The sequence below is a fragment of the Polyodon spathula genome, chromosome 5, assembly GCF_017654505.1.
Source record: "Polyodon spathula isolate WHYD16114869_AA chromosome 5, ASM1765450v1, whole genome shotgun sequence".
Taxonomy (NCBI): domain Eukaryota; kingdom Metazoa; phylum Chordata; class Actinopteri; order Acipenseriformes; family Polyodontidae; genus Polyodon; species Polyodon spathula.
In genome coordinates, this window is record NC_054538.1 from 66,045,138 (window position 1) to 66,071,080 (window position 25,943).

General features: G+C 37.7%; 2 protein-coding genes across 5 annotated transcripts in view; one reads left to right on the plus strand and one right to left on the minus strand.

The window, feature by feature from the left end:
- Positions 1-65: 65 nt before the first annotated feature.
- Positions 66-4,102, minus strand: LOC121315321 (pulmonary surfactant-associated protein D-like). Its single transcript, XM_041249355.1, has 5 exons — positions 3,695-4,102; positions 3,022-3,201; positions 2,520-2,594; positions 1,217-1,300; positions 66-746 (listed from the first exon to the last, which is right to left on the minus strand). Exons 2-5 carry the CDS (start codon positions 3,194-3,196, stop codon positions 373-375), a joined length of 708 nt encoding a protein of 235 aa, XP_041105289.1. The 5' UTR covers positions 3,197-3,201; positions 3,695-4,102; the 3' UTR covers positions 66-372.
- Positions 4,103-9,489: 5,387 nt separating this feature from the next.
- LOC121316186 (low density lipoprotein receptor adapter protein 1-like) overlaps positions 9,490-25,943 on the plus strand; it is a 39,280-nt gene continuing 22,826 nt past the window's right edge. For 2 of the 4 annotated variants that reach the window (XM_041251067.1, XM_041251064.1), the window contains exon 1: positions 9,490-9,674. In XM_041251067.1, the coding sequence (XP_041107001.1) occupies positions 9,590-9,674 (85 nt within the window). In that variant the 5' untranslated portion in view covers positions 9,490-9,589. The remainder of the gene's footprint in view (positions 9,675-25,943) is intronic. The other 2 variants (XM_041251068.1, XM_041251066.1) reach the window with 2 other exon arrangements.

Below are 25,943 nucleotides of genomic sequence, written 5' to 3' on the forward strand. Positions count from 1 at the left end.
TCTTTAACAACTAATCCCACTGCCCACCCCACACCCCACACCCCCAAACACCACCCCACCCCACCCTACATTTGTCAAAAAAAACACACAGCACTGCATTTTTGCACCACACTTACAAAAACATAACCTATAGCATATTGTTTCTTTTTTTGTCTTTTGGAAAATGGATGCTTTTCTTTTTTACAAAATACAGGATATGTATTGTACTGAACAAACGTATTTGTTATATTTCCTAAAGAAAAAATCGCTAGAAAATTGAATTATGTGTAGCATGTGAAACAAGCCTTGTTATTTTTGCTTACACTACAGCAAAACAAGGGTAAGGGTAGGCAAATGCTGCAGCTAGTATCTTTATATGTTTTGCCTTACGTTTTAAAATTGACATATTATTATGTATTTTCTTTGACACGGTACATCATTCCACACGCCATCAGGAAGCAAAATTGTGCAATCTTCAGAATTTGCACTGTTATTAGGTTCACCAGTTTTCCATTTTGTAAACTTTAATGGTTGATTATTTAAGTCTACAAATTTCCCTTCTGTTTCTCTGTCATTCACGCCAAGGTATGCAACATTAGTTGCTTTGACGATCTCAACGATGGCATCATTTTCAGATTGGCTCTTAGGAGTGGCAATTTGTCCACCGGCTTCACTACAGATTTTCAAGCCCTCTTCAAAAGTGGCTGAGTCTTTCCTGGATCCAAAGACTATGCTACCACTTGTGCTCCAAACTGTAAAGATGAAGCCTTTAAATAAAAGTAATGATAGTTATACATATGGATTACTGTTGTGCTTTTCATGCATACAGTGTAAACGTAACATTGGCAGAAAAGTTGAACTGATATTTTTAATAAGCTCAATACATTGCCCAAGATACTTATACTTGTTACAGCTAAAGTCCTAAATGAGACAATCTGCATATGACCTAGTTCATTCCCACATTATCTAAACTGGACATTGAACAAATTCTCACTTTTGGTAAGTCATCACATACAAACAAATGATTCCATTGGTACAATGATAGCTCATTTCTCTTGAAATGAGCTATCCAGCACACTCGCCATTAAACCAACACCCTCAGGTGAAGGAAGAGCAAAAAAATCTAAATCTAAAGAAACAACCGTGGGAGAGTCACACTCATTTTCTAAAACACTCTCCTGGCTGAGCCAAAAAAGCAGCTCCCTGGAACTTTACATAGACTAATGAAATATCTTACGTTTTTCATGGGCAGAGTAAGTGTCCTTCAGTTTCTTGAGCTCTGTCTCTAATTCAGTGATGCGTTTTTCATACATAGGTGTACCTGCATCAACAGAATTTTTTTTTTCTGGTAAAAGACTTTAAATAAAATGAAATAAACAATCATAATAATAAACACAATAAAAAATACAAACACTAATTTTATAATACTAAAAACGGTAATATATAATACTAATTTTAGTATTATATATGTACAGCTGTGGCCAAAGGTTTTGCATCACCCTATAGAATGAACACAATTTGCTTCATAAAGTCAAATGAAACCTCCTGAATAATGTTACATGAAGTTATTGAATTACATAACGCTTTGCAATTTTCCAAATACTTGTTTATTTTTTACGATTCGCCACCTCCAGCTGTAAATCACTCTCAATTTTGCGTGCAACTTCATAGCCAATTTCAAAATTTCAAACAGATTTTGAGATGCCAAGCTTTCTGATGCCCGTAGTTGTTTAGCACTGGGTTCAAGTACGGCCTCCAAAATCCGAACTTTATCGGCTATAGAAAGGTCTACACGTTTTGAAGCCAAAATGACACACGACAATCAGATTCAATAAATGTACGTCTGTGTTATGAAAACGGATACATAAATAGACGCTGCGACGCGTGCGCACGGTGTACTCGTGTGCGTATTGTAGCCATAGAAATCGTAAAAATAAAAAAAAAATAAAAATAAAAATTGTCATTAAGCGGCAGGAAGTTGCTAATATCCAAAATCCATTAACATTAACGTCTATGAGATGGGATTAGCGCCAGTGAAAATGTTGTTAATAACCCAAAGTTGTCTTTATCAGGGTTGCTAATAACTGGCATCTATATATTAATGGTCACAATTACAAAATTCTAGGTGATGGAAAACTTTTGGCCATAGCTGTACTTTAAACTGTAGAAACTGTGCAAAATTAACAAAATAAACAAAGCTACTGGATACTGCTGAATATGATCTACAATGGCCTAGCTTATGTGCAAATGTGTTCTTTAATTTATTCATAAAGGAATTCAAGTTTATGTTGCAAGACCCCCCCCCCCCAAAAAAAATGATGACACTTGGGCTACAGCAGTGTAGCGGATGCCCGGAAGCAAGCCAGCGAGTCTGTCCTATCTGAACTAAATCTGTGTGCTTTTGTGTGTGTGAAAAAGGTAGCTTTGCTTTAATCAATCTTATTTTTGTAAAACCATTTTAAAACAGTTAACAAGTATAACAGAGTGGCATATATGTAATTTAACTTTTTTTTGTGGTAGAGCAGTAAAAGCAAACGCACCTGGTGATCCTGGTTCCCCCTTTTCACCCTTTACATATGGACCAGCTTTCCCTGGAGGACCCTGGACTTTTTCTCCTGGAAAGGCATATGTTAGTTTGAACTGAAGGCTATACAGTAAGAAAAAAGCCAATCTTGATACTATCACACTATTTATCTCACAGCTGTACATTTGTAAAGGAACTAGACCACAACAAAAAGAAAGGTATTGTGCTTTATATGGGTTAATGTGGGTTAAATAACATGCAGATGTCTCTTCAACTAGCTAAAGACCAAGGAGATGTAAAATAAAATAATCATGATTATGTTGAAAAAGGTATTGCAGAATGTGTAACACTGTATGGCAGTAATAGTATGTAATGTGTTACAGGCTGTTTGGTAACCATTTTTGAAATACATCATACAAAGTACATTTGAATGTGGTTGAATCTGCGTTTAATAGCAGCTCAGAAAGCAACCAGATATCTCAAAGTGGATGCGTTTTTATTGACGGTCTTCTACTCACCTCTATCCCCCTTTTCACCTTTCGGACCAATTGCTCCTTCTTTTCCATCCCTCCCATCTCTCCCATCTCTTCCTCGTAAACAATGGTTTATCTGGTCTTGATCTTCAGTCAAACCAAGATGCATCTGTAGTATAAGCAGGGCCACTACAATTGGTAGTATTTGAGTCATGATCATTTTAGCTAAAAAAAAAAAGACCATATTACTAATATATTATTTGTGTCAGTATTTATTATCACCAATCCATGTTTTAAACCTATGTTTAAGTCTTTGATGTCTCTACAAACAGATTACTATTGTTCTGACAATAAGATTTAAAATGTGAAGACACTCTGCTCATTTTTTTGAAGAGCATGAAACAATGAGCTCTATTTTCAATCAGTCAGAAGCTCCCATTACTGTCGAGACTGAAGTGGAGCTCTTTTAACTCTTATATTTAAGTCTTGACCTTAGAAAATCTTGTGCAGGTGCAGTAGCCAATTAAGAGATTGTTACTAAAATATGTGATTTCAACAATGTATTTAATTGAAGGAAATAATAACTTTTTTGTCACTATTGACATATAATAATTATTACATGCCTGCATAAATCATACACAGTAGTTGTTTTACAGTTTAGCAACCTTTATGTAAACGCTCTTTGAAGTTATGATTTTAAAAATGAAACATAGCTTACCTTTTTTTAACCTTTTCTATTTGTGTTTTTCTTAAAATGACCTTGTAGCAGTCTAGCTGAAATCTACAGCACAAGTTGTAACAATCCCCTATTTATAGGGGATTGTTTGGAAAATTGCAGAGTCCAGAAAAAGCTAAACCTTACTTCCAAGAAATAACATGTCTTGTGGGAGCACAAATCAGCAATTATTTCGCCATTCAGCTTTAAATTGGATTGTGGTTTACAGGACGAAGCCAAAAACAATGATACAAAAGTAAATAATGTCATAATACTGAACCATATATCTATAGAATCAATTTGAAGCTTTTCAGGCAATGTTAAACTCCTGTTGAAATTTTGTGGGTTTTTAAATCGTTCATATATATGTGAGCAAAACAAAATACATGCACAATTCATTGGATCATTTTTATATTGTGAAAAAAAAAAAACCTTTGACAGGGTGTGAACAAGATGACTTGTTTACTCTTTTATGCAGCTGCGCCTGGGCAAGATTGCTTATTAATCATTCAGTCGGTTCCAGGCACAGTCTGCATGTGAAATGCTTTTGGCAGGGAAGGCAATTAACCCTTCCCTGCCAATTTTAAACACCCATGCACAAAGGCATACATACAAATTAAATAATAACAACACATAACAAAACACAAAACACGCACATGGGGGGGGGGGGGGGGGGGGGGGTGTACTTCGACACATGGGTACGTGATTTATATGCTATTTCCTAGAAGCCAAGCTTTATTATTATCTTGGGTTGCAAAGCCAAAGTGTTCTCTGACACTGAGATTAAATGAGGAAAGTAAATTGTACCCTGGAAAACATATGCTTAAAAACAGGATATGAACTGTGATACATACTTTTTTAAATATGCTGACTGGATTAAAAAAAAAAAAAAAAAATTGTAAATGTAAGAGAATTTTAAAAATCCCCCAGGGTGCAATGTATGCAACTTTATGTGGTCATGTGACATATCATGTAATCCACTAAGCCTGTATAAACTGTGTTAGAGTTCTGTGCAACTATTTTGCAACAATCGTGGGCAGGCTGAAGGATATCTATGACTTTATAAGGATTATCTAGTTTTTTTTGTTCTGCAAATGAGGCCATAGTTGTTTTACCTTGCACAAAGATACTGCAATTGTGGGAACAACACTGTAGAGAAGAATACAGACTAAACCAAACTGTCTCAGTGATGGAGATTTTGCATTAGAAATTGTCTTCAAGAGGAACATCATGTTTCAGGTGGTCTCCTTTATAAAAAGACTGACAAAGGTTTGCAGTTGGTGCATACAATGTCATGGGTTGGGCATCTAGGCAAGCATAAAACTTTTCCACAAATTTCAAGTAGATTTTTTTGGCCAAGGTTGTACACTGATGTGAGTAAGTTTCTTAATATGTTCTCAGAGTGTCAGTTAGCATGTGGAAGAGGGAGGCCAGGAAAAGCTCCCCTGATATCCCTTCCTGTACTTGATGTTCCATTTGAGGAATTGGCATGAATGTGATAGGGCCCCTGAAAAGAAGCAGATCAGGCAACAGGTTTGTTCTGGTAATCTGTGATTATGCTACACATTACCCAGAGGCTTTCCCAATGAGACATGTGAAGGCAAGGCAGGTGGCTACAGCCTCATCACAGCTGTTCTCTAGAGTAGGCATACCAAAAGAAATACTTACTGACCAGGGAACAAACTTTAGGTCTAAGCTGTTAAAAGAGGTTTACAAGTTGCTAGGAATTAAGACTATAAAGACCATACCTTACCACACCTAGACAGACGGGCTGGTAGATAGTTTTAACCAAACGCTGAAAAATATGCTGAGCAAGTTTGTTGCAGGTACCGGCTCAGATTGGGATTTACCTACCGTGAAGTTCCCCAGGCATCAACAGGGTTTTCTCCCTATGAGCTGCTGTATGGCAGGCAAGTGAGAGGTCCCCTGGATGTGTTGAAGGAAGGATGGGAATCCAAGAAAACAGAAAGCCTGAATGTCGCAGCATATGTTCTGAAGATGAGAGATCATTTGGAGAGGATGTCTGCCTTGGCGAGAGAAAACTTTGAGGAAGCCCAGAGACACCAAAAGACCTAGTATGATAAGGCAAGCACCACAATCTTTTTAACCCTGGACAGCAAGTTCTACTCTTGTTACCCACCAAGGACAGTAAACTTTTAGCCAAGTGGAAAGGCCCTTATGAAGACTGAAGTCTTTATGCCATATCATCAAATAGAGAGGCAAATCTACCATGTGAATCTTTTAAAGGAATGGCACCCAAGGCAGCAGAAAGCTACCAACAGATGTTAATCAGGACTGGGAAGGATGAAGAGGAGGAAGAACTACTGTATTTTCCTGAAGGAAAGAAACCTGCGAGTTGGGACTTACGTCACTTGACCGTAGAACAGCAGAATGAGATAAGGTCTTGTCTGAAACCTGAGATATTCCAATAAAAACCCTGATACACTAACTTGGTTCAACATAAAATCCATCTAAAGGAAAGCAGGCCAACGTGCCAGCGACCCTATAGAGTACCAGAAAAGCTACTCTCTGTGCTTAAAGCCAAAGTGGAGTTGATTTTGTCTTTGGGAGTAATAGAAGAATCCACCAGCGAATGGAGCACTCCTATTGTCTTGGTGCCAAAGAAGGATGGCTTTAACCCTTAGCGGTCCATTTATTCCCCATTTATTATCTGAAATTTGTGAATACATGTTCTCATTTCGAATGCCTGACTCCAGGTGTTGCTGGACATTCGTTTCATCCCAGAGAGTGACCACTGCTTGTACCTCGTCAGCATCCCAACAACCCCACCCACAGCCTGCTTCGGCAGAGCCAGATTCAGATATGTTGCGAGTCTGGAGTTTCACAAGTATGGGTCGGCTCGGATCGGGTATCTTGCTAGTGGAAAACCACCCGAGCCGTGAGGGCCTGGAGCCTTCATGGCTTGGGTGTGCAGGTGGAAAAGGGGTATGAGATGCTGTTTATTGGGTAGAAACGGACCACTGAGCCTTGCAATGACTGGGCAAAGTGAAGGATTCAAATGCCCAAATTACTCAATGGTATCTGAGTCTGCAACAGTTTTCTTTTGAGGTCAAACATAGGCCTGGAACCCACAATAAGATTGCTGACTTCCTTTCTCGTATCCCCAAGGTACACGAGAACTTGAAGAGGGGGAAATGTGATGGAGCATGCCCCATTCCACAAATGAAAAATGAAAGAAAACAAAGTACAAATAAAAAGTGATAACTTGGGACTTCTGTTTCTATTAAAACAAGAACTGAAATAAGAACCACTGACTGAACGCAAACCTTGATAATATGTAACGTTGTGCTAACTGGTAAAACAATATAAACAAATGTACTTACCTGTTGTTGTATAGTGGATGGTCTGCTGGTTGAAACCTGTAAAAGAGAATAGTGTACTTGATTAAAATGATTTACTGAATACTGGATGCACTTATCTCCCTGAAAAGATGCACACTTCCAGGAAGATATGTTGACGCGATAGTTAATAAAGGAAATTATTTAATACTTTGCACTTTAACTTATTCTAGATGGGGTTGAGAATTAGAAGTTTAGCATAGTTATTTTCTAATTTTATCAAGTAAAATAAAACTTGTTTGTGTGGGGCACTATTGCCTAGTGAAACACCATTTTGAAAGAGGGCATTATTAAGCCCTCTGTTTTACTGTAATTCAGGTAAACAGAGCACTGCAAGCAAAAGAATGGCTGACAACAAGGATCCCATCGGCAGCAAAAAACAAGAACCCGAAAGTATGATAACAAATATTTGGAATACGGTTTTACCTGGTTTGGTTCTGAAGAGGATCCACGGTCGTAGTTTGTGGTGTGTGGTGAAGTGCTGCCTAAGGAGAGCTTAAAACCATCGAAAATGTTGTGGCATTTACAGACAAAGCACGGTTTTCTTCAAGGGAAACCTATCAATTTCTTAGGGGCCACACGAAGTACTCAAGTTGGCGGCTATGACTAACAGGAAGGCTCACTGTGCATCTTTTACTGTGTCACACTGGATAGCCAGAACTGGTAAAACCAACAATATTGGAGAAACCTTTTTTTCTACTCTGTGCCAAGCAGATGGTTTCGATTATGATGGGACAAAGTGCTGCCATCCAGCTTCATTAGTTTCCCCTGTCTAATGATAGTGGTGCCAGGCGTATTCACAGTATGGGTATTGACCTGTGTGAGCAAGTGCTCAATGAGCAAAGTTGTTTTTTTGCCATTCAACTGGATGAAACGACTGATGTGTAAGGTGTTGCTCGGATGCTGAGCTACATTAGATTTGAAGATGACGGGAACTGTTTGCTCTTTTGGATGGTTTTATCTCCGATGCTGGCTAGTAATGGCAGTGCTGTGTAGGCATTTGCAGTGTTGGTGCTCGTGCCATGACAGGAAAAAACAGCGGGGTAGTTACCAGAGTGCAGGCTCTTGCACAACAAGCCATTTGGACTCACTGCATGATACACAGGCAAGTCTTTGTTGCAAAACAAACAAACAAACAAACAAAATGACACCCGTTCTGAAACAAGCGCTCGACAAAGCTGTTCACATTGTCAACTTTATCAAGTCTCCAACAAATGCCTGCCTGTTTGGAGTTTTGTGTGATGAGATGGGAGCAGGGCCCTGTCAGCTACTTTACCACACAGAAGTTTCCTGGGTGTCGCGGGGCAAGGTGCTCAATAGTTTGTTTGAGCTCAGAGAGGACGAGATGCACCTGTCCTTACTCTCACTAACAAAGTCAAAAGCTGGATCAAGAATCGTGGCAGTCTGGAAGCATTACATTTATTAGATAACTTCTTTGATGAGAGCATCTTTTCAAAGAGTGTCTTACAATCCATTATCACCAGTCACCTGGAAAGCCTTCAGATACAGTTTCGAGAGTACTTCCCTGAAAAGGATCAGAAAGCAAAGGGGTGGATTAAAAACCCCTTTATTACTGAAGCGACTGCAAGTGCTAATTTGCCACTTACAGCAGAAGAACGATTGAAGGACCTTTCTTGTGATGAAATACTGAAGCTCAGATTTTCTCAGCCACCTCTTGCTAACTTTTAGATTTCTGTGTGACAAGAATACCCAGAGCTATTACTAGCAGCTCTGAAATAGCTCATGCCTTTCCCATCTACCTAGCTTTGTGAATTAGTTTTTTTCTGCACTCACTTTTCTAAAAAACAAGTACAGGACCCGCCTCACTGTTGAAGATGTCCTTCATCTTTACTTGAGCCACACAGAGCCCCGATTCAATCATTTGTGTTCATTTGTGTTTTATATTTACAATGCATAACAATTCACTCTTTTGAGTCTACATGGAGGTTTAATGGCTCCAATTGAAATGGTTGGAACACAAACTTAGGCTTAAATTGTTAATTTGGCCCAACCTTGCAGTAAGAACTTAACAAATCATATAGCACTGTTTTTTTCTCTTTTAAATCCAAAAATCAGTTTTTCTGAATATTACAGATTAGTCAAAGGTTGAGCTCAGAGAGATGCTTTCTTGTATATGATGTACATTAACAACACACTCTCTCTCTCTCTCTCTCTCTCTCTCTCTCTCTCTCTCTCTCTCTCTCTTTGTGTTTACATTAACCCTAACTGTACAGTGAATATGTAATAAATTACGGGGTTGAATAAAATAATAATAAAAACAAAAAAAAGTAAACCCGGATTCTTTTACACGGTACACGGCAACATTTTTATTAAGCTGTTCACACACTGTCTGGATGACAAAGGGTTAAAGCTGTCTGTTCCCGGCACTCTTACACACAATTTCACAGTATCATTACCCAAGGAAACCAATCAGTGTGCAGTAGTACTACACACTAGTCAGCTGGTGCCTTTCATTCACTCTCTCGCTGCACACAAGGCTGAGACGGGGGAAGACGTTACACCTGCTGGATCTCTCACCATGGATGCATTAAAATCAGCAGGGAGAGCCATCATCAAGAGCCCCGGAGTACCCCGGCACACATGGGGCACATCGAAGCATGAGAGTGAGTGTTTAACATATCAACTTTATTATTTTGTGACGGTTTATAAAAGCGCTGGGGTTCGCTCAGCTGAGCTCCTTGTTGCTAATGCGAGCGAAGGCGTTAAACAAAAGGCAACTTGCTCTATCTACCTAAGCCTAGGTCAATAAGAACCGGTTGGTTTTTCATGGAATTCTTGGAATTGAGTTTTGATTTTGGTTAGACAATGTTTTTATTGTACTAAATCATACAAACTTATGGTTTAAAAAGACTGTCATGCAATTTTCTTTGTTAAGGATGCGAATTGAAATCCTTATTACAAATTGTATTAATATTTTCTTCTGCCCCGGTCTTTCAGAAATCTTGTCGCAGGGTCCTAGTGCTGGTTTAGTTATGAGTCTCCTTGTGTAGCACACGTAGTATACTTTTTAGATGTCATATGAGGAAGCTTTGTTTATTCCGAATTATATAATTTCACCATTAACTATGATTAGAGAATTCGGTTACTGATAACTAATGCTGCTTTCCTAAATATGAATATCTCGAGATGGCAAAGCTTTCGTGTTGAGCTGTGGTTGGTGGCAGGTGTGTGATGACACACACCTTCCCTAACATATTTGAACATTGTACAGTAGTTGATCTTTGTCATTACAAAACATAATAATGCTAAGTATTATATTTCATATAACAACAATAATGCGAAATAATAATAAAATAATGAAATAATTTAGATTAATTAAAAAACGTTTCAATTGCAATTTAAAGAGGGCGGTCCTTAGTAACTTACCTGGGTGAGTACTCTTTAAACCTGTTCTGTGAGTTCAAAGTCTTTTGTGTGTTTATTATATTATCCCTTGAGAGACTCTCTTGGGATGTTTGCCTAACTCATGCAGTATGCTCCTTAGTAAAAAAATACATTCATCATCATGATGTATAAAATACAGAAATAATATATACACGACAATCATAACTCCAGTCTGTATTTCTTCATTCTGCCTTTGAAATGCTGATTTCCATTCCTCCTAGGACCTTTCACCATAGACATGCTGAATAAAGAAGTAGGATTTTGCTGTTAAAAGAATAATTATATCAAAGACTTTTTTTTTAGATATTTTTAAAATCTGAACCCAGCAGACTTAAATAATATCTAAAAACGCAAGCCCATTTGAAACTTACAAGTACGGTATACCTTTCACATGGGTTTTTATCTGTGTTGTAGATGTTGTTTAGCATGGTGAATCCCACTATACAGAGACTGCAAACTGACTGCCTCCTTGCTGTCCTGCTCCTGGTTTATAGTATATAGTATTGGTGATGATATAACACCAATTAGAAGTAAACAATGAACCAACTGACACGCTCCACCCCTGTAGTGTCTGAATTGACTGTGGTGTCAATATCACATTGAAGTACATTCACATATTCTAGTGTTGTATTGAATGTTGGAATGTAGAATTTCATTTAGTGCTATTCAATCTTGACACACTGCAGGGAGGAAAGGCTTATTGCACCGTTAATGGGGTGTACTTTTAAAATGAAGAATTCTAACATCATTGATGTCATGGTGCTATGACATTAAATACAATTTATCACCACCGTAATTAGGAATCTTTTAATGATGGTAACAGGAAACTACTTTTTAAAATGAGGTTAACAGGTGAAATCAGTTTTTTTTTATTATTTAAATGGACCATTTGGTCAAGCAGGTGAAAAGATCAGCACCGCCCCCCCCCCCCCCCAGTTCTATTGCCGAGGTCACAATGAAGCCCAAGCTGTTACTGTTTGTCACTGTTTGTCATTAGTTTTTTCCAATGGTGGTAGTTTGACTAGGTTATACCATGTCCAGCATCTGTGTCACATTTTTTTAGACAGGTTGGAAACAAAATGTGTTCATAGTAAGATAAGCCACACAGCTTGGATGGCGCTAGTTCGTGTCCAGGCTGTGCAAAGAGGCTGAACTTTGCTGGGGATCCTGAGGGGGGCATCACATTGGCTCTGACACTCCCGGGGTGGGGTGTGGGAAACCAGCAGGAATTGCTTCTCCTCATCATGCAACAGCGACCCCTACTGGCCAGACACCGAGCACATTCGGAGTGGATAAGAGGCAGGGCTGGTCTCTGTTCTCTGAGCTCAGTAGCCCGCCCACCTCTGCTGTGGATTGCTAGGCGTAAAAGCGATTCTGGCTTTAGGCTTGTGAGATTTGAGGACGCTCACACGCCCTCAGAACGTCTGTGCTGTGTGGGGACTCGCTGCGGTGAGGAGAAAAAAAACAACTGGACATTCAAAATTGGGGGAAAATAAATACAAATAATAATTGATGACTCTAAATTTAAAAAAAAAAAAAGTGTTCAAAGCCTTTTTGGAGAATCACTAGAAGTGTAACAGTGTAGCTTCATAAAAGGTACATCTCCACCATAGCACTAATACTTCCTATTTTTTTGGGAGCTGGCTAAATAATGCATTCTGAAACCTGCTAACCATATTTTATGGAAATAGTTTCCTGTTAAGCAAACTGAGCTGGCCTGGATTCTGCACCTTAAAATCCTCTGGTGGCCTGTCTCAATTTGTCACGATCACAGCTTGCTTGTACAGCCTGTTCCACTCCTAAAGGGATACATCATAGTAGAACGAGTTTATTAAGACACCACTATCCATTGCCACAATCTATGGTCAACTTATATTTAAAGCTCATACTGTAACTAACAACATTTGAATTGCTCTTGGCACTGTTTGTAATGATCCCTTTAGGGTCTAACTAAAGCCACTTTCTGACACCTCACACCCACGAAACAGCAACTAACAATGTCACCTTCTCTTTTACATCACTAGTCACTTTAAATAGATTCAGAAATTAATAAACAAGCCATACATCGTCGTGCACTGAAAGCTAGGTCTCGTTGAGAGGGATTGTTAAATAAGGTTATTATTAGGTTAACACATTAAACCTAAGTACTGCAATACATTGATATTTCAGGATGACCATATGGGACCACTTGCTAATAATAAAATATTGTCTGGGTTCCACCTCTGTTTATTCCTAAAATTAAATTATGACTTGATTTCATCATTACCAGTGGATCCATGTCAAATTATGTGAAATAATGGGCGTGGTTTTTTGACAATGTTTGCAACAGTGCAAAGTTTGCCTTTGTTTAATTCTAGTTATATTTACATTTTCTCTCCTTGTCTAAACTTTAACCTGGAGCAAACAATATTGCATTTTTGTTGCTGTTGTATTGTCTTTAAGGGAGCCCAGGGATCGTCATGAGTTTGCAACAGAAAATGTGAACTGAATGCAACACAGTCAACCAAACTGACATAGTCACCTGCTCATACCATATCAACCTGTTTGTGTATTTACTGGGGTGAATGACCTTGAATAGGCTGCCACCAATGATCTTCACACAATGCAGTAACACAGTACAGCTAACTTTAAACAAATGACCTGATCTGAATCTACTGTAACTCACTAGGTGAGAGCCTCCGGGTGTAAGTAGAATAGTGTAAACTGTTCCTGAAAACAGAAAAGCATGGTGACCAAGTTCAGTCCTAATTTGTGGCACACAGTACATGGTGTCCAGTGATCTGAATTTTCTCACCCACGCAAGAAGAAGCGATGAAGAGTAATACATCTGTAAGGGCGACACAGTCAACAATGGCCATCAATATAGTCATGCTTTTTATACTGTATCTTATTTTTCAAATGTGCCAATGCAGTACCTCATGTATGTGGTGTTATTTTTTTTTAAATTCAAAACACTGACACTGTTATCATGCCACTTTATCTATAAGGGTGTGCTTTACCGTTATTGCACCTTCAGTTGTATAGCCTTCAGAAATAGTATCATAAGCCAACCCTGATAGATAAGGCAAAATAGGGTTTGTATCTTTACCCACTGATAAGCTTTGTTGTTGGGGACTTTGTAAGGTTTAGGTTAAGGTACAGTACGATACATCTATTTCGCAAATATGTACTTCTGATAATTGGTGGGGTCATGCATTCTCCATGAAAGGCAGGTGTGAACCAAAGAATAAAATAATCAAATTAATTTCATACAAAATATATTGAACATCTGATAAAGAAAATAGGCCCAGTTTAATAGCGGGCAGACAGCAGGGCTGCGTTCAGTAGATGCCTAACCTCGCAGAAACAGCAAAACTATGTATTTATCTATCTATCTATCTATCTATCTATCTATCTATCTATCTCTCTATCTCTCTCTCTCTCTCTCTCTCTTCTCTCTCTCTCTCTCTCTCTATCTCTCTCTAAGTCTCTCTCTTCTCTCTACAGGAATTACAATCTATATATATATATATATATATAAGAACTTACTAAGGATAGAGAGACTGGATATGCGTTATATATAGCTGTATATAAGACATATTGGCTGCCTTCTTTCATTGTAACGACGGAATGACATTTGAATAAAAATACACAAACAACTAAAACAACATAAAAAAACTTCAGAAAGGACTGCTGTTCATCTGTAATGAGTTACCAAAAGCTTACGTTTCGTTCAGAACTGTACACTCCGATTACTATGTGTGTGTACACTAGTTTGTAATTTACATGCTAGATTGAGGCTCCCATCTCTTCGGGGGCGTTACATGTACATAGTCAGTGTTGTACGTTTATTTGTTTACTGTGTGTGCTTTTTTTAGTAGAGGGAGAAAAAAATATCTTAATGTTTCTTTATTGATAGTGGCGTTTATACGAGGGCGTCTATAATTAGAGGGCATATATATATACAGGCTCCCTTGAGAAAGATATGTACAACATATCGAAACGTTGGGCAGCTGGCTCTTTGAGCTAATATATATATATATATATATATATATATATATATATATATATATACAAAATACAGTAGATATATAGTTCAATCAGTTCATCGTTAACACAGCGCTATTTCTTTCATTTTTTTTTACAAAAAAGAATGCACACAGATATGTTGATCAAAAAGTCCAGTATTTGGAGAAATTACACCTCTGGTATTGTACTTCTGCCATTTTGAAATGCCCACCAAGTAGTCCCTCAGAATGTTAGCTAATGATACAAAGCACTCTCGGTGTGCAGGTTGTTCAATAGAAAGCACCACATAACACTCTGGAGCACTCTGCCTAGTGAATGCACCCCAGGTAGCAACCAGAAGAAAGACCCTTTATTCACAGCTTTGTGAAGAAGGCTATTGGGGGTCTTTTATTTGCAAATTTGTGCTTAGTAGAACCCTGGTGTGTTAGTAGAACCCCAGTGTATTCCGGGGCGCTGGAGCCGCAACTCCTTCAATGTGCTATTAGGATGCCAGCTTCCTAATTCTTGTCTTGCTTTTTAGTTTCCTCAATCCTCCCTTCCTCATCCTCTTTGCTGCATTACCTCTGTAACGGTCCCCTCGGGGTCAAGTGAAGCTCACTTCCTGACCTTGGAGGCTGACTGTGTCACATCGCCCTCCGAGAGGAAGGTTCCCCGCTGGCCAGAGGGAACCCCCGGCCAAATAACTTAACTATGTTTCGTTTTCCATTCTGATGCTAATCTATTCATTTGCACCCGTGCCAGTCTCCCCCTTCGGAGAGCAAAGCTTGCTACCAACTTTTGTGCTAGTTGTTTGACTCAACTTATCGAAGGTGGCTCTTATAGCTGGGGGGCGAGACCCCTGGCCCTCTTTATGTGTTTATTTCTTCTCTTTTCCAGCACTTTTTTTTTTTCTCCCTGCGTTGATCACGAAGCTCTCCATGCGGCCTCGGAGCGTCAGCCGAGTCTGACCTCTCTCAACTAGATGACTCAGTAAGCCAGAGAGACTTTGGTTTGTCCTCCTATCATTCCTTAGTTTCTCCTTGGGGGAAGTCCATCGCTTCCCGGCCTTGGAAGTTGATCGGTTCGGCCTCACCTCCGCAAGGGTGGTTCTCCGATTAGTCAAGGGGAAAACCCTATTCTATTACTATATCACAAGCACTGGAAGACTACATTAAAGTCTTAAAAGTCTAAAAAATCATCATGATATGTTCAAAATGCTGGCTGAGATTGAGTGAGCATATAATTACTGAGTACAACAAGTCAGGCTACCTCTATGCTTGCCATTTTTCAAGCAGGACTTTGAACAACAGCTTATTGCAACATTAAACAGAATTAATCTCCTGTCTTCTGTAAGGTGCACACCAATTTGCATTTTCGCTAATAATGATCATGATTACATTACATATTTCTTCTTACCAGTAACTAATGATATAATGCATTAAAAGTAGAAATGTAAACGATGCAGTTAAATTGAAGCAGAGTAAAATATGAGCATGTGTTGATGTATATGTGAAGAAATATGACCCCCTTTACTTGCATTTCATAGTGAATAAATAAAAATAAACACTTAACACTGACCCTAACCTCAAAAGCAACTAATCTGTTCTAGTAGCAAGCCATATATATATATATATATCTATATAATATATATAATATATATGTACTACACAGCAACCACAGACTGATTAGCAGGCAACATGTAACATGTACTTTTGTAATGTTTTTGCTGCATTACAAATTTGAAGCTACTCTGAGCTACAGAGTTAGATCTTCTGTTTCTTTACACGGAGTCATTTTGACCTATCATGCTCTAAATGTGACATATGACCATGTACATGTAACATATGACCATAGCATTTCAAAGTTTGGATTAGACATTAGACAAAAGTCTAAGAAAATATCCATCTGCCCTTCAGTACAATAGGGTAACACAGAGATCCATTCCATTAACTTGTGAGCAATTCTCTTTTGCACTATCCAAATGGTGTGCTGTTAATTGAATATTGGCATTGAGTTCAGTAAATCTGGGCAGATGCTGTGTTTACAGATGCTGTGTTCACAGATGCACCCAAAATGAAACTGAACACTTGTTTGCAGATGCAAATGATCTTTCGGCATGGCCGGAAAGGATTGTTTCATTGGTACATTATTAATAACTTACAAGGTATATACTGTAAAGTACAAAAGTTTGTATGCAGTTGTTGTAAAGTCTCGTGCACAAAGGCTTAAATGATTCATCTTAAATTCTGGTCATAATGACTAATGTAGGTTTAACAGTCTATAAAAGCCCAATTTAGCAGCCTTCTATTAAAGTGCATATTAATCTTTTCTTGGCAAGAGGGAACATAAATCATTTATCATTTATTGGATCAGGTTTTTCAGTCTTGCCTGTAATTATTTACAGTAGATAGATGCAGTAACTTGTTACTGATAGCTACCAATCAAGAGGAATAGAAATGCACTATAGAAATGCACTATATTATTATTATTATTATTAATAATAATAATAATAATAATAATAATCAATGGAAACAATGCTGTTACATTTGTACAAACAATGCTGTTACATTTTTACTTATTCATTTACATTTTACCCTCATGAAATGTGACATACAAATATAATGTTGATGTTGGCTGACCGTATATATCATTTATAAACAGAGGGGTCTATTCATAAAGGGTTAACGCCCGTAGAAATGAGGAAACAGGAGCACATGATCGGATTTCGGCCATAACCGTCTATTTAAGGCAGTTCAGATGCGTCGTTAAGCCCCAACGATTTTCATCTATGAAGGCATGTTTTAATGAATTGAGAGGAAGCTTAACGATTGCCTCAGCATAAAGATTTCATCGGTCCTGCAGTTAAGAATGGAAATCTTATGCGTGCGGATGAAAATGTGTTTACCAGTGCGGCTAAACAAAATGAAAATACAAATTATTTATTGAAATATATATTTTTTTCCCTAAGTTATGACAGGGGCACCGGAATCAGGTTTTGCAAACTGCCCGTGACTGGCAGCTGCTGACTCAGGATTCGCTAGTGCTGTCCATTAGAGGATCCATTTTTCTTTTGGCAACAGCTACCGACACCACCCAGAGAACATTAATAATGCTGATTGTGTTGTCAGAATTCACACATACTCTTTTTATTGATGTATATGCTCTGAGCACACTCTTAAACCCAGGGGAGACGTTTAAGGAGGACAGAGATATTCAAAACTCCTGTAAGTGGTTTTATTCATGCACTGGGCGTTCTATATGTCCAGGCAACTTCTTAATAATCATGCAAATTAGACTAATTTAATTTAAAGATTTAATGAATCAGAGTAGTAGTCGTGCTGTTTTCAGTTTATTAAATGCTGTAAAAAGCAGATTGGTTGGTTGTGCAGACCACTGTAAATCCCAAGTAATAAGCTGTCCAATCAATCAGGTGCCTTTACAAGTTTAACAGCATCAGTACTTCAATATAGTAATACAAATGGCTATAAAATGCAAAAAGCTAATACACCCACAGCTACGTTCTAAAACATTCAATATATCACTCGCAACAACTAAAATAAAAATCCTATACCTTAGCAATGCATCCAATATAAAAGAGATAATAAAATTCAAATATATATGCTTACCTTCCAGTATATGGAAGTGTAGGATATATTGAAAAACAAGAACTGTCTTCAAAAGGCAGAGACTTCTGAACAGCAGTCAGTTTTTCAGAGACCCACAGAGCATGGCTCTGAGGTTATGTAGGAATTTCTCTCCATCGAGTACATTGGGATTCCCAATTAAATCTGCTCATCAATCTGCCTTGACAGTTCCTATCAGTATCTTTGAGTTAATGATACATTCTAGAAGGATCCGGTCAACTCTTTTTAAAACTAATTGGAATCAGATTTGGCTCCCTTTTTCCTAACCCCTCCTTTCTCCAAAAAGTCAGGTAAAACAAAGTTCACAGGATCCTTGCTACAATACAATGCAATATGATACAAGTTTATATGTGTGTTTGTATATATATATATATATATATATATATATTATATATATATATATATATTAAACGATCCTTGCACTCTCACGGTTCGTTGCCCCTTTAAGAAGTAGACACAGGACACAGAAATGGATTTTTAACAGCGCTTGCGCGCACTTATAATGAACACAAATCAAATAAACAAAAACAAAACAAAACGTAACTCAGTTTTGGAGCTCTTACTATACACCACCAGGTCCCTGACTAACACGCAGGACGGCTAAGCCATTTACCTGCTACACAAACACAACACAAAACGAAAGGTTTTCACACAATACCTTTTTTTTTTTCCTTTGAAACAGCTGATCACACACACACTCAGGCTCTTCACTCAGCAGCCCTGAACAAACTGGCTGTATCCTTTAAATACCCTGCACCTGGCTCCAATTTACAATTAGCACCAGGTGCAGGGGATTAGGTGCAGGGCATTCTCACATGTTTTAGCAGGGAAGGATTTTAACCCCCTCCCTGCTATCTTACAATATATATATATATATATATATATATATATATATATATTATATATATATATATATATATATAACATCAACTTTCTGTGTGATAATATTACCTTGAGTATACTGTATTCCTTCTGAGTAACATATCTCATCACCTTTTCAGTTTGGTTTAGGGCCCCTTATAAGATAGCTTTAGTACTGTTCCTGAAAAACAGTTTCTTTGGAACAACTTTTTCCCTGACCTTTGAAAAACAAGAGATACTTATTTGTCCTCTTGTAAGCTTGTGAGGTGATTCAAGGCCAGCACTGCGTTTTTTTCAGTTGTAAAAAATGGTTTTCTGGTTGTGATGTGTATTGTTTTGTTCATTGGTGATATAATGTCTGCTGTTGCTGAAAGGAGGGTGTCAGTAAATCAAAATCATAGCCAAAGAACGACTACGTCTGTAAGAATTGTCCAGTACTGTGGTCGTAAAGAACTGTTGGGAAGGTAGATAAGCTGAAATTTCCAGATGAAATGTTGGAGGTTTCTAATGCGCTATGTAACTCATTCAGTTTCCAGAGAGACTCATTAGATATTCCCTGCATGCTGATGAACCTCCTCTTGCATGCAACCAAGCACTTACCAATGTCCCATTGACAGCAATGTGGAAAGGTTGCGTACAACAAATCTGACATTCAATTTCAGTTAATTCATATCAGTGGTCTTGGACTCAAACCATTTGACCCCAAATAATTGCTTGGAAAGTATACGTCGGCAGCCTAAACACACTGTAGAGGTAGCGACTGCGGAAAACCATGTTCTCTAGATCAAGACCTGTTGCATCAAAACACTTAATCAATTACATCAGCTATCTAAGAGTTTATTATGGTATAACATCTTCATAAGAATTTAACAACAAATGACAAAATAAAGTGATGTTAATGAATCCCATAAACATTTGTTAAAATCATGTAAGTTTAAAAAATGACACGCATGGAGGTGGGATAAAAACATTTAAACTAAATGAAGTATATTATAGTATACAGTATTACACACCATCACAACCTTTACATTCAACAGTCAGACCACTGCGTTAACAAAGGACACGTCACAGTACAAGGCAGCTTTTGATTTCCGTAGTGTATGAAATAGTTAAAGTGTTCCATCACTACGGCAACCGTAGATCACCGCAGAAGACAGCAAAGAGGAAGCCAAAAATGTGTGTCATACAAACATTTTTAAAATGTATTTTCAGAACTGCTCATAGAAACTTATACACATTTATAACAACCAATATTTTAGGTTCTCGTAAATGACTTTAAAGGATTTCTGGATTGTTTTGCAATATATGGCAATGGTATGTTGTCTGTGGAACATTGTAGTCCAGGGACCCTTTCTGAGAAATGTAAGACTATAAGAAAGTTACAATTTCCACATTGAAATGCAGCCTAATTCCCAACCCTTCTCAAACCTGCTACTTTAATATTAGAAAAGCTGCATTCATTATATATGTGTGTTTCTGCTGTAAAAAACAAAAACCTTAGAGATGTAACATTCAAATCTTAATGATATTGGTGGTAGTGAAATTCCTTAGCTAGTTAAATTGATACAATATACTGTACACTGCACACTCATTTCTAATCATTTTGAAATTAAAATTGTATGTCTCTCACAACAATCCTATATATGCTTATCAATCAATCAATCAATCTTTATTTTTATATAGCACCTTTCATAGTGGACCACCATCACAAAGTGCTTTACAAGATGCAATAACAACAAGAAAACCCATAATACTTTAAATACAGAGAAATGCATAATACATGATATACAGTAAAAAAAAAAAAAGCATAATACATTAAATACAGTGGAAAGTGCATAATAGATAATAGATGATACTAGCATAATATATGAAATAGTACATTAAATACAGTGGAAAGTGTATAACACACGATAGTAGCATAATACATGAAACAGTAGCAGCAACACAGCAGCTACTAGCAGATATTAGGCTTAAAGATCATGGAAAGCAAGAGAGAACAGGTGGGTCCTGAGGGATGATTTGAAGCGAGCAACGGTGGGAGCATCACGCACCGAAGCTGAGAGAGAGTTCCAAAGAGTCGGAGTCACGAAGCTAAACAAGCATTGTCCAAGTGTGGTGCACTTTTGCTTGGGGATAACAAGCAGGCCACAGTCGGAAGACCAAAGGTTACCGGCAGGGACATAGCAGGTCAGCAGGTTGAGGAGTTATTCAGGACCTGTATGATGAAGGGCATTGTAGGTGAGAAGGAGAACTTTGAATATAATCCTGAACTTTACAGGTAGACAGTGTAGCTGGGCAAGACGGGGGGGTGATGTGATCACGTTTTCTACATCTGGTAGGAATCCTGGCAGCCACATTCTGAACTAGCTGCAGTCAGTTTATGGTGTGTGCCAGGAGACCACCATATAGAGAGTTACAGTAGTCGAGAGGAGACAATTGTATGACAAAGTATCTCCACATCTGGAAGGGAAATATAGGGATGGACTTTAGATGTTTCGAAGATGGTAGAAAGAAGATTTGACCACGGAGGAGATGTGGGCATCAAAGGAGAGGTTACTGTCAAGGAGTACACCAAGGCAACAACAGACAGTTTCCGAGGTTCAAGGCAGCTACGTTGAGATTCTTAAGTTTAGTTTTAGATCCTACTAGAAGGAGTTCAGATTTACTAGTGTTCAGTTGAAGAAAATTGGCAGACATCCAGGCCTCGATGTCTTGAATGCAAGCCGAGAGCATGAGGGGCTTCCAGGGTCGAGGGTCGGTTTCAGAGATTCCAGCATACTTCATTAGAATAAGTGGCATTGGTCAGTGCGTACCTGACTCATTTTATTGATTGACATGCAGTTTACAATTCAGTGGAATGCATAAGATAGGACTCATTCATACTTCTGTAAGTGCAGAAATCGATCAATATGTGAAAAACTCTGTCTAACATTAACCGGGTCACTGCCAGTAGCTTGTTGAATGTTTATATTATTTGCCAGTGACCAGAGATTGTTGTTACGGTCTTACCAGTTTAAGTGTATGACCTATTTTTCATGAACATTTATACACTTAAACGGAGTGTACACTTAATTCAAATTATAAAAGATTACTGTACTGGTAACAAAATGCATTATGTTACAGTCCTAAGTATTTAAATAACTGGCTTTCTGAAAAAATATATACAATTTGACTTTAAATTAATTAATTACTTAATAATTAATAATCCCAACAAAGAACCTTAAACTCTTGCTCTGTTTGGTATACGCTGGAGCCAGTGGAAGTGAGTTACATAGCAACAATGTTATCTAGAATATGCAGGATGGCAGGCACCTCACAGATAAGCAACTGGTGTTTTTTTTATAGATATTTAAAGTGTGATATATATATATATATATATATATATATAATATATATATATATATATATATATATATATATATATATATATATTGTGAACGATCCTCGCACTCACGGAGTTCGTTGCCCCTTTAAGACCAGACCCAGGACACAGAAATGGAATTGACTTAAGCGCTGGCGCGCACTTTTAATAAACACCAATCAAATAAATTAAACAAAACAAACAAACACCTAGCTCCTTCTTTGGAGCACTAACTAAACATAAACAGGAACCTAACTATCACGCAGGACGGCTAAACCGTTTACCTGCCACAAACATTCAAAAACACACCCTCACACAATACCTCGATACGACTGCTCACTCACACAGTCGGGCTCTTCTCTCAGCAGCCCTGGAACAGACTGGCTGCCTCTCTTAAATACCCTGCACCTGGCTCTAATTTACAATTACCACCAGGTGCAGGGGATTACTAAACAATAAAACAATTACACAATTAAAACCCATAACACCCAAATGTGCATTCTCACAGGTTCTCAAGGTTTTTAGCAGGGAAGGATTTTAAGCCCCTCCCTGGTACCTTACAATATATATATATATATATATATATATATATATATATATATATATATATATATATATATATATATATATATATTTGCATTTACTGAAACAAAAAAAACTAACATTTTTTCAGTTCATAGGGACTATTTTCTGTTGTGGAAGGTTATACCTCAAAATGTTAATACATCTTTAGAAACTATAGATATCACCTTTCTTTTTTTTTAATAAAATGTTTACAAATCTGTTTTAGTAAAAGCATTAAGGCACTTCAGGGCATGGGTTGTGCTGGATATTGTCACTTCTAACATACAGGTATAAAGGCCAAGAGCTAAAAACGAAAGCGATAAATCATTTCTGTAGTGGTTTAGTGACCTTTCTACTCATTGTACTAAATGCTTGAAAAACATTACTGGCTCGTAAAGATACCATACAGCTCAAATACTTCCCCTTGGTACAGAAATACATCCGTGCTGTTAATAATCCTGCATGGCTGCTTCCATCAAGCCTGGCTGTAGATATCAGTCATCATATTTAAATATCTAATGCAAGGTATATGTAAACTCAACTTTTTTTTAATTATTGTTTATTTTGTAACACACAATTAACCCCCGATTGGGGGATAATTCAGTTTTATACAAACAATAAACACACACAAATATGATTCTGGATGGAGGCTGATCAGATATGTGGAATTTTAGTTGACATGCAAAACTTGGCAATTTGTTTATCGTTGTGTTGTATATTTTTCGAGGACCTTGTATTTGTATCCTGAATTATATTTCAAGTTGTATGTATTGAAACAAAAAAAAAAAAGTATGTTATAAAATCTTACACATAATGCTCAAAAAGCATTGTAGTTTGGGATGAGAAAATGTTTGATGCATTTTCCTCGAGGCTCTTTTTAAAATATCTTCTTTAATGCAAATTTGAACAATATGATGTGTGCTGCATGTCATTTCATTGCATTTTTATTGTCAGAGCAATCTGGATCTGCCATAAACACATTTTAATGAAAGAGAGCCAGCTGAGCCTACACAACACACTGTACATTTACTATGAGAATTCAAGTTTGCCACAACATGCTCATTTGTTTTTACTTGTTGGAAAAATAAATAATAAAACTGAGCTAAATCCAAATTGTCTAAAAGTGGATTTAACTCACCCAGCTAAACTACAATCCTCACAGCACAAATCATTAATGCTCATTTACTGATTTTCTTTTACCCATTCTGGTAATAATAATAATTAAAACAAAAAAAAAAAAGTTTAGATATGAACATCTCTTTAGACATAATGAACTTATTTTACTTGGAAGTATAAAACAGCATGCTGGTATTCTTCTTTACCATTGAAGTCTAATACTGTTGTCATGACTGGCAGTTATTTGAACAATATTGTAACTAGTTGAAGTAACTTTTTAACATATTACAAATAGTTACTTCTCATCAAGATGATACGAAAAGTGTGCGCTTGTTCCATTGTAGAAGCGCTTTCTGATTTCCATATTATGCATTAACCATGGTCCTTTTTCTTTTTCATGTAAAATGTAACACATAATACATTAGCACATTTCGTTACCAGTCTGAAAAGGAACAATTACATTACAGTTACAAAAAATGTAATCAGAATACAGTAATGACTTACTTATATGTGTCACTCCACAGCAATGATGGTCCGCATATTTCTTTTTAAGCAAATTCAGAAAAGTAGAAAAAAAAATTGCTTTCATATCAGAAAGTATACTATGCATTCTGCCTTTCTACAAAGTAATTCTCCTAGGTCTTTTGAGCAATTCAAAGCAGTTGTGCTGTTTTGCCTTCTCAGCTGATTGTTTGTGCTGACAGGTGATTGAAAAAAAGGAAAAGACACCAGTTCCATGGAATGTCACCAGTTCTATGGATTGTTAAAAAACAATGACTTTACCAATACATTGGTCATGGTTTGTTTCAAGTATTTTTGTGTTTCATGTGTTTACTCTTTGTGAATGTTTATTTTCCATCTACAGAGGAATGTACTGTAATGCTGTTATAATGTGGTTCAGTGGTTAAACAAAGTGCTTTGCGACCAGGAGGTGGCCAGTTCAATCCCAACCACTGACTCACTGTGTGACCCTGAACAAGGCACTTAACCTCCTTATCGTAAAACCGAGGTCCTATTGTAAGTTACTGCAGCAGCAGTTGTGATGCACAGTGCCCCCACCAGTCTCTGTAAGTTGTTTTGGATAAAAGCATCTGCTAAATGACTAATTAATAATAATAATAATAATAATAATAATAATAATAATAATAACAGCCCTGTTTCAAAGACTGTCAAGTCTCCATCATGACTGAAACTGACATAATGAATGAAAATTAAGCTCATCTAATACATAACACATGTCACAGATGCTAATTTGAGTGACAGTCTGTTTACACAGTCTGCATTTTTGTCCAACCTACAGTATGTACATTTTCTGTGAATTCTGAACGGTTTGCAATGAGTGAGCTCCCCAGGATGCACTAGACTTGACTGCTGTTGCATGCATGCATGCTGTTTCCTGGAACGGGGCAGAAAACTGGCTAATTCCTCTTAGACGCCATTTTGGGAAAGGGCACTTCAGACTTCTTTCCCTGAGGTGTTCTTCAGCTTTGTTGGTTGTGGCAGCTTCCACTAATGACAACATGGATCCTGTCGGATAATCTTATTGGTCAATTGGAAGGTGGTGGTGCTTGGATGCAATAGAAGGGGCAAGTGTGGTGATAGCAGTCTTTGCAGCAGGAGCACATTTCTGGGATCGTTTGTGTTTCCAGACCTTAGTTTTCAAATTCCCTACTTCCCTATTCTTTTTGTTTTTGTCTTTAATGCTGCTTCCAGTGGCGCTGGACCGATTTTTAGAGTGGGGGTGCTGAAAGCCATTGAACAAAACTGCAACCCCTTCATATGATGGAAGCAGATGCACAGCATTTCAATCCAGGGGGTGCTGCTGCACCCCCAGCACCCCTAGTTCCGTCGCCCCTGGCTGCTTCCTGTTGCCCGGTGTCCAAGTAATTAAATTGGACATTTGTTTTTTTTTTACTTAATTTTCAGTCTGGCAGTGGTATTACCACATGCTTGAA

Coding starts and splice junctions, on each gene's coding strand:
- LOC121315321 (XM_041249355.1), bottom strand. CDS start 3,196: ATGATCATGACTCAAATACTACCAATTGTAGTGGCCCTGCTTATACTA. Junction 1,301..2,519: donor GGGGGAACCAGGATCACCAG/GTGCGTTTGCTT, acceptor CTGTTGATGCAG/GTACACCTATGTATGAAAAA. Junction 747..1,216: donor TTACTCTGCCCATGAAAAAC/GTAAGATATTTC, acceptor TTTTATTTAAAG/GCTTCATCTTTACAGTTTGG.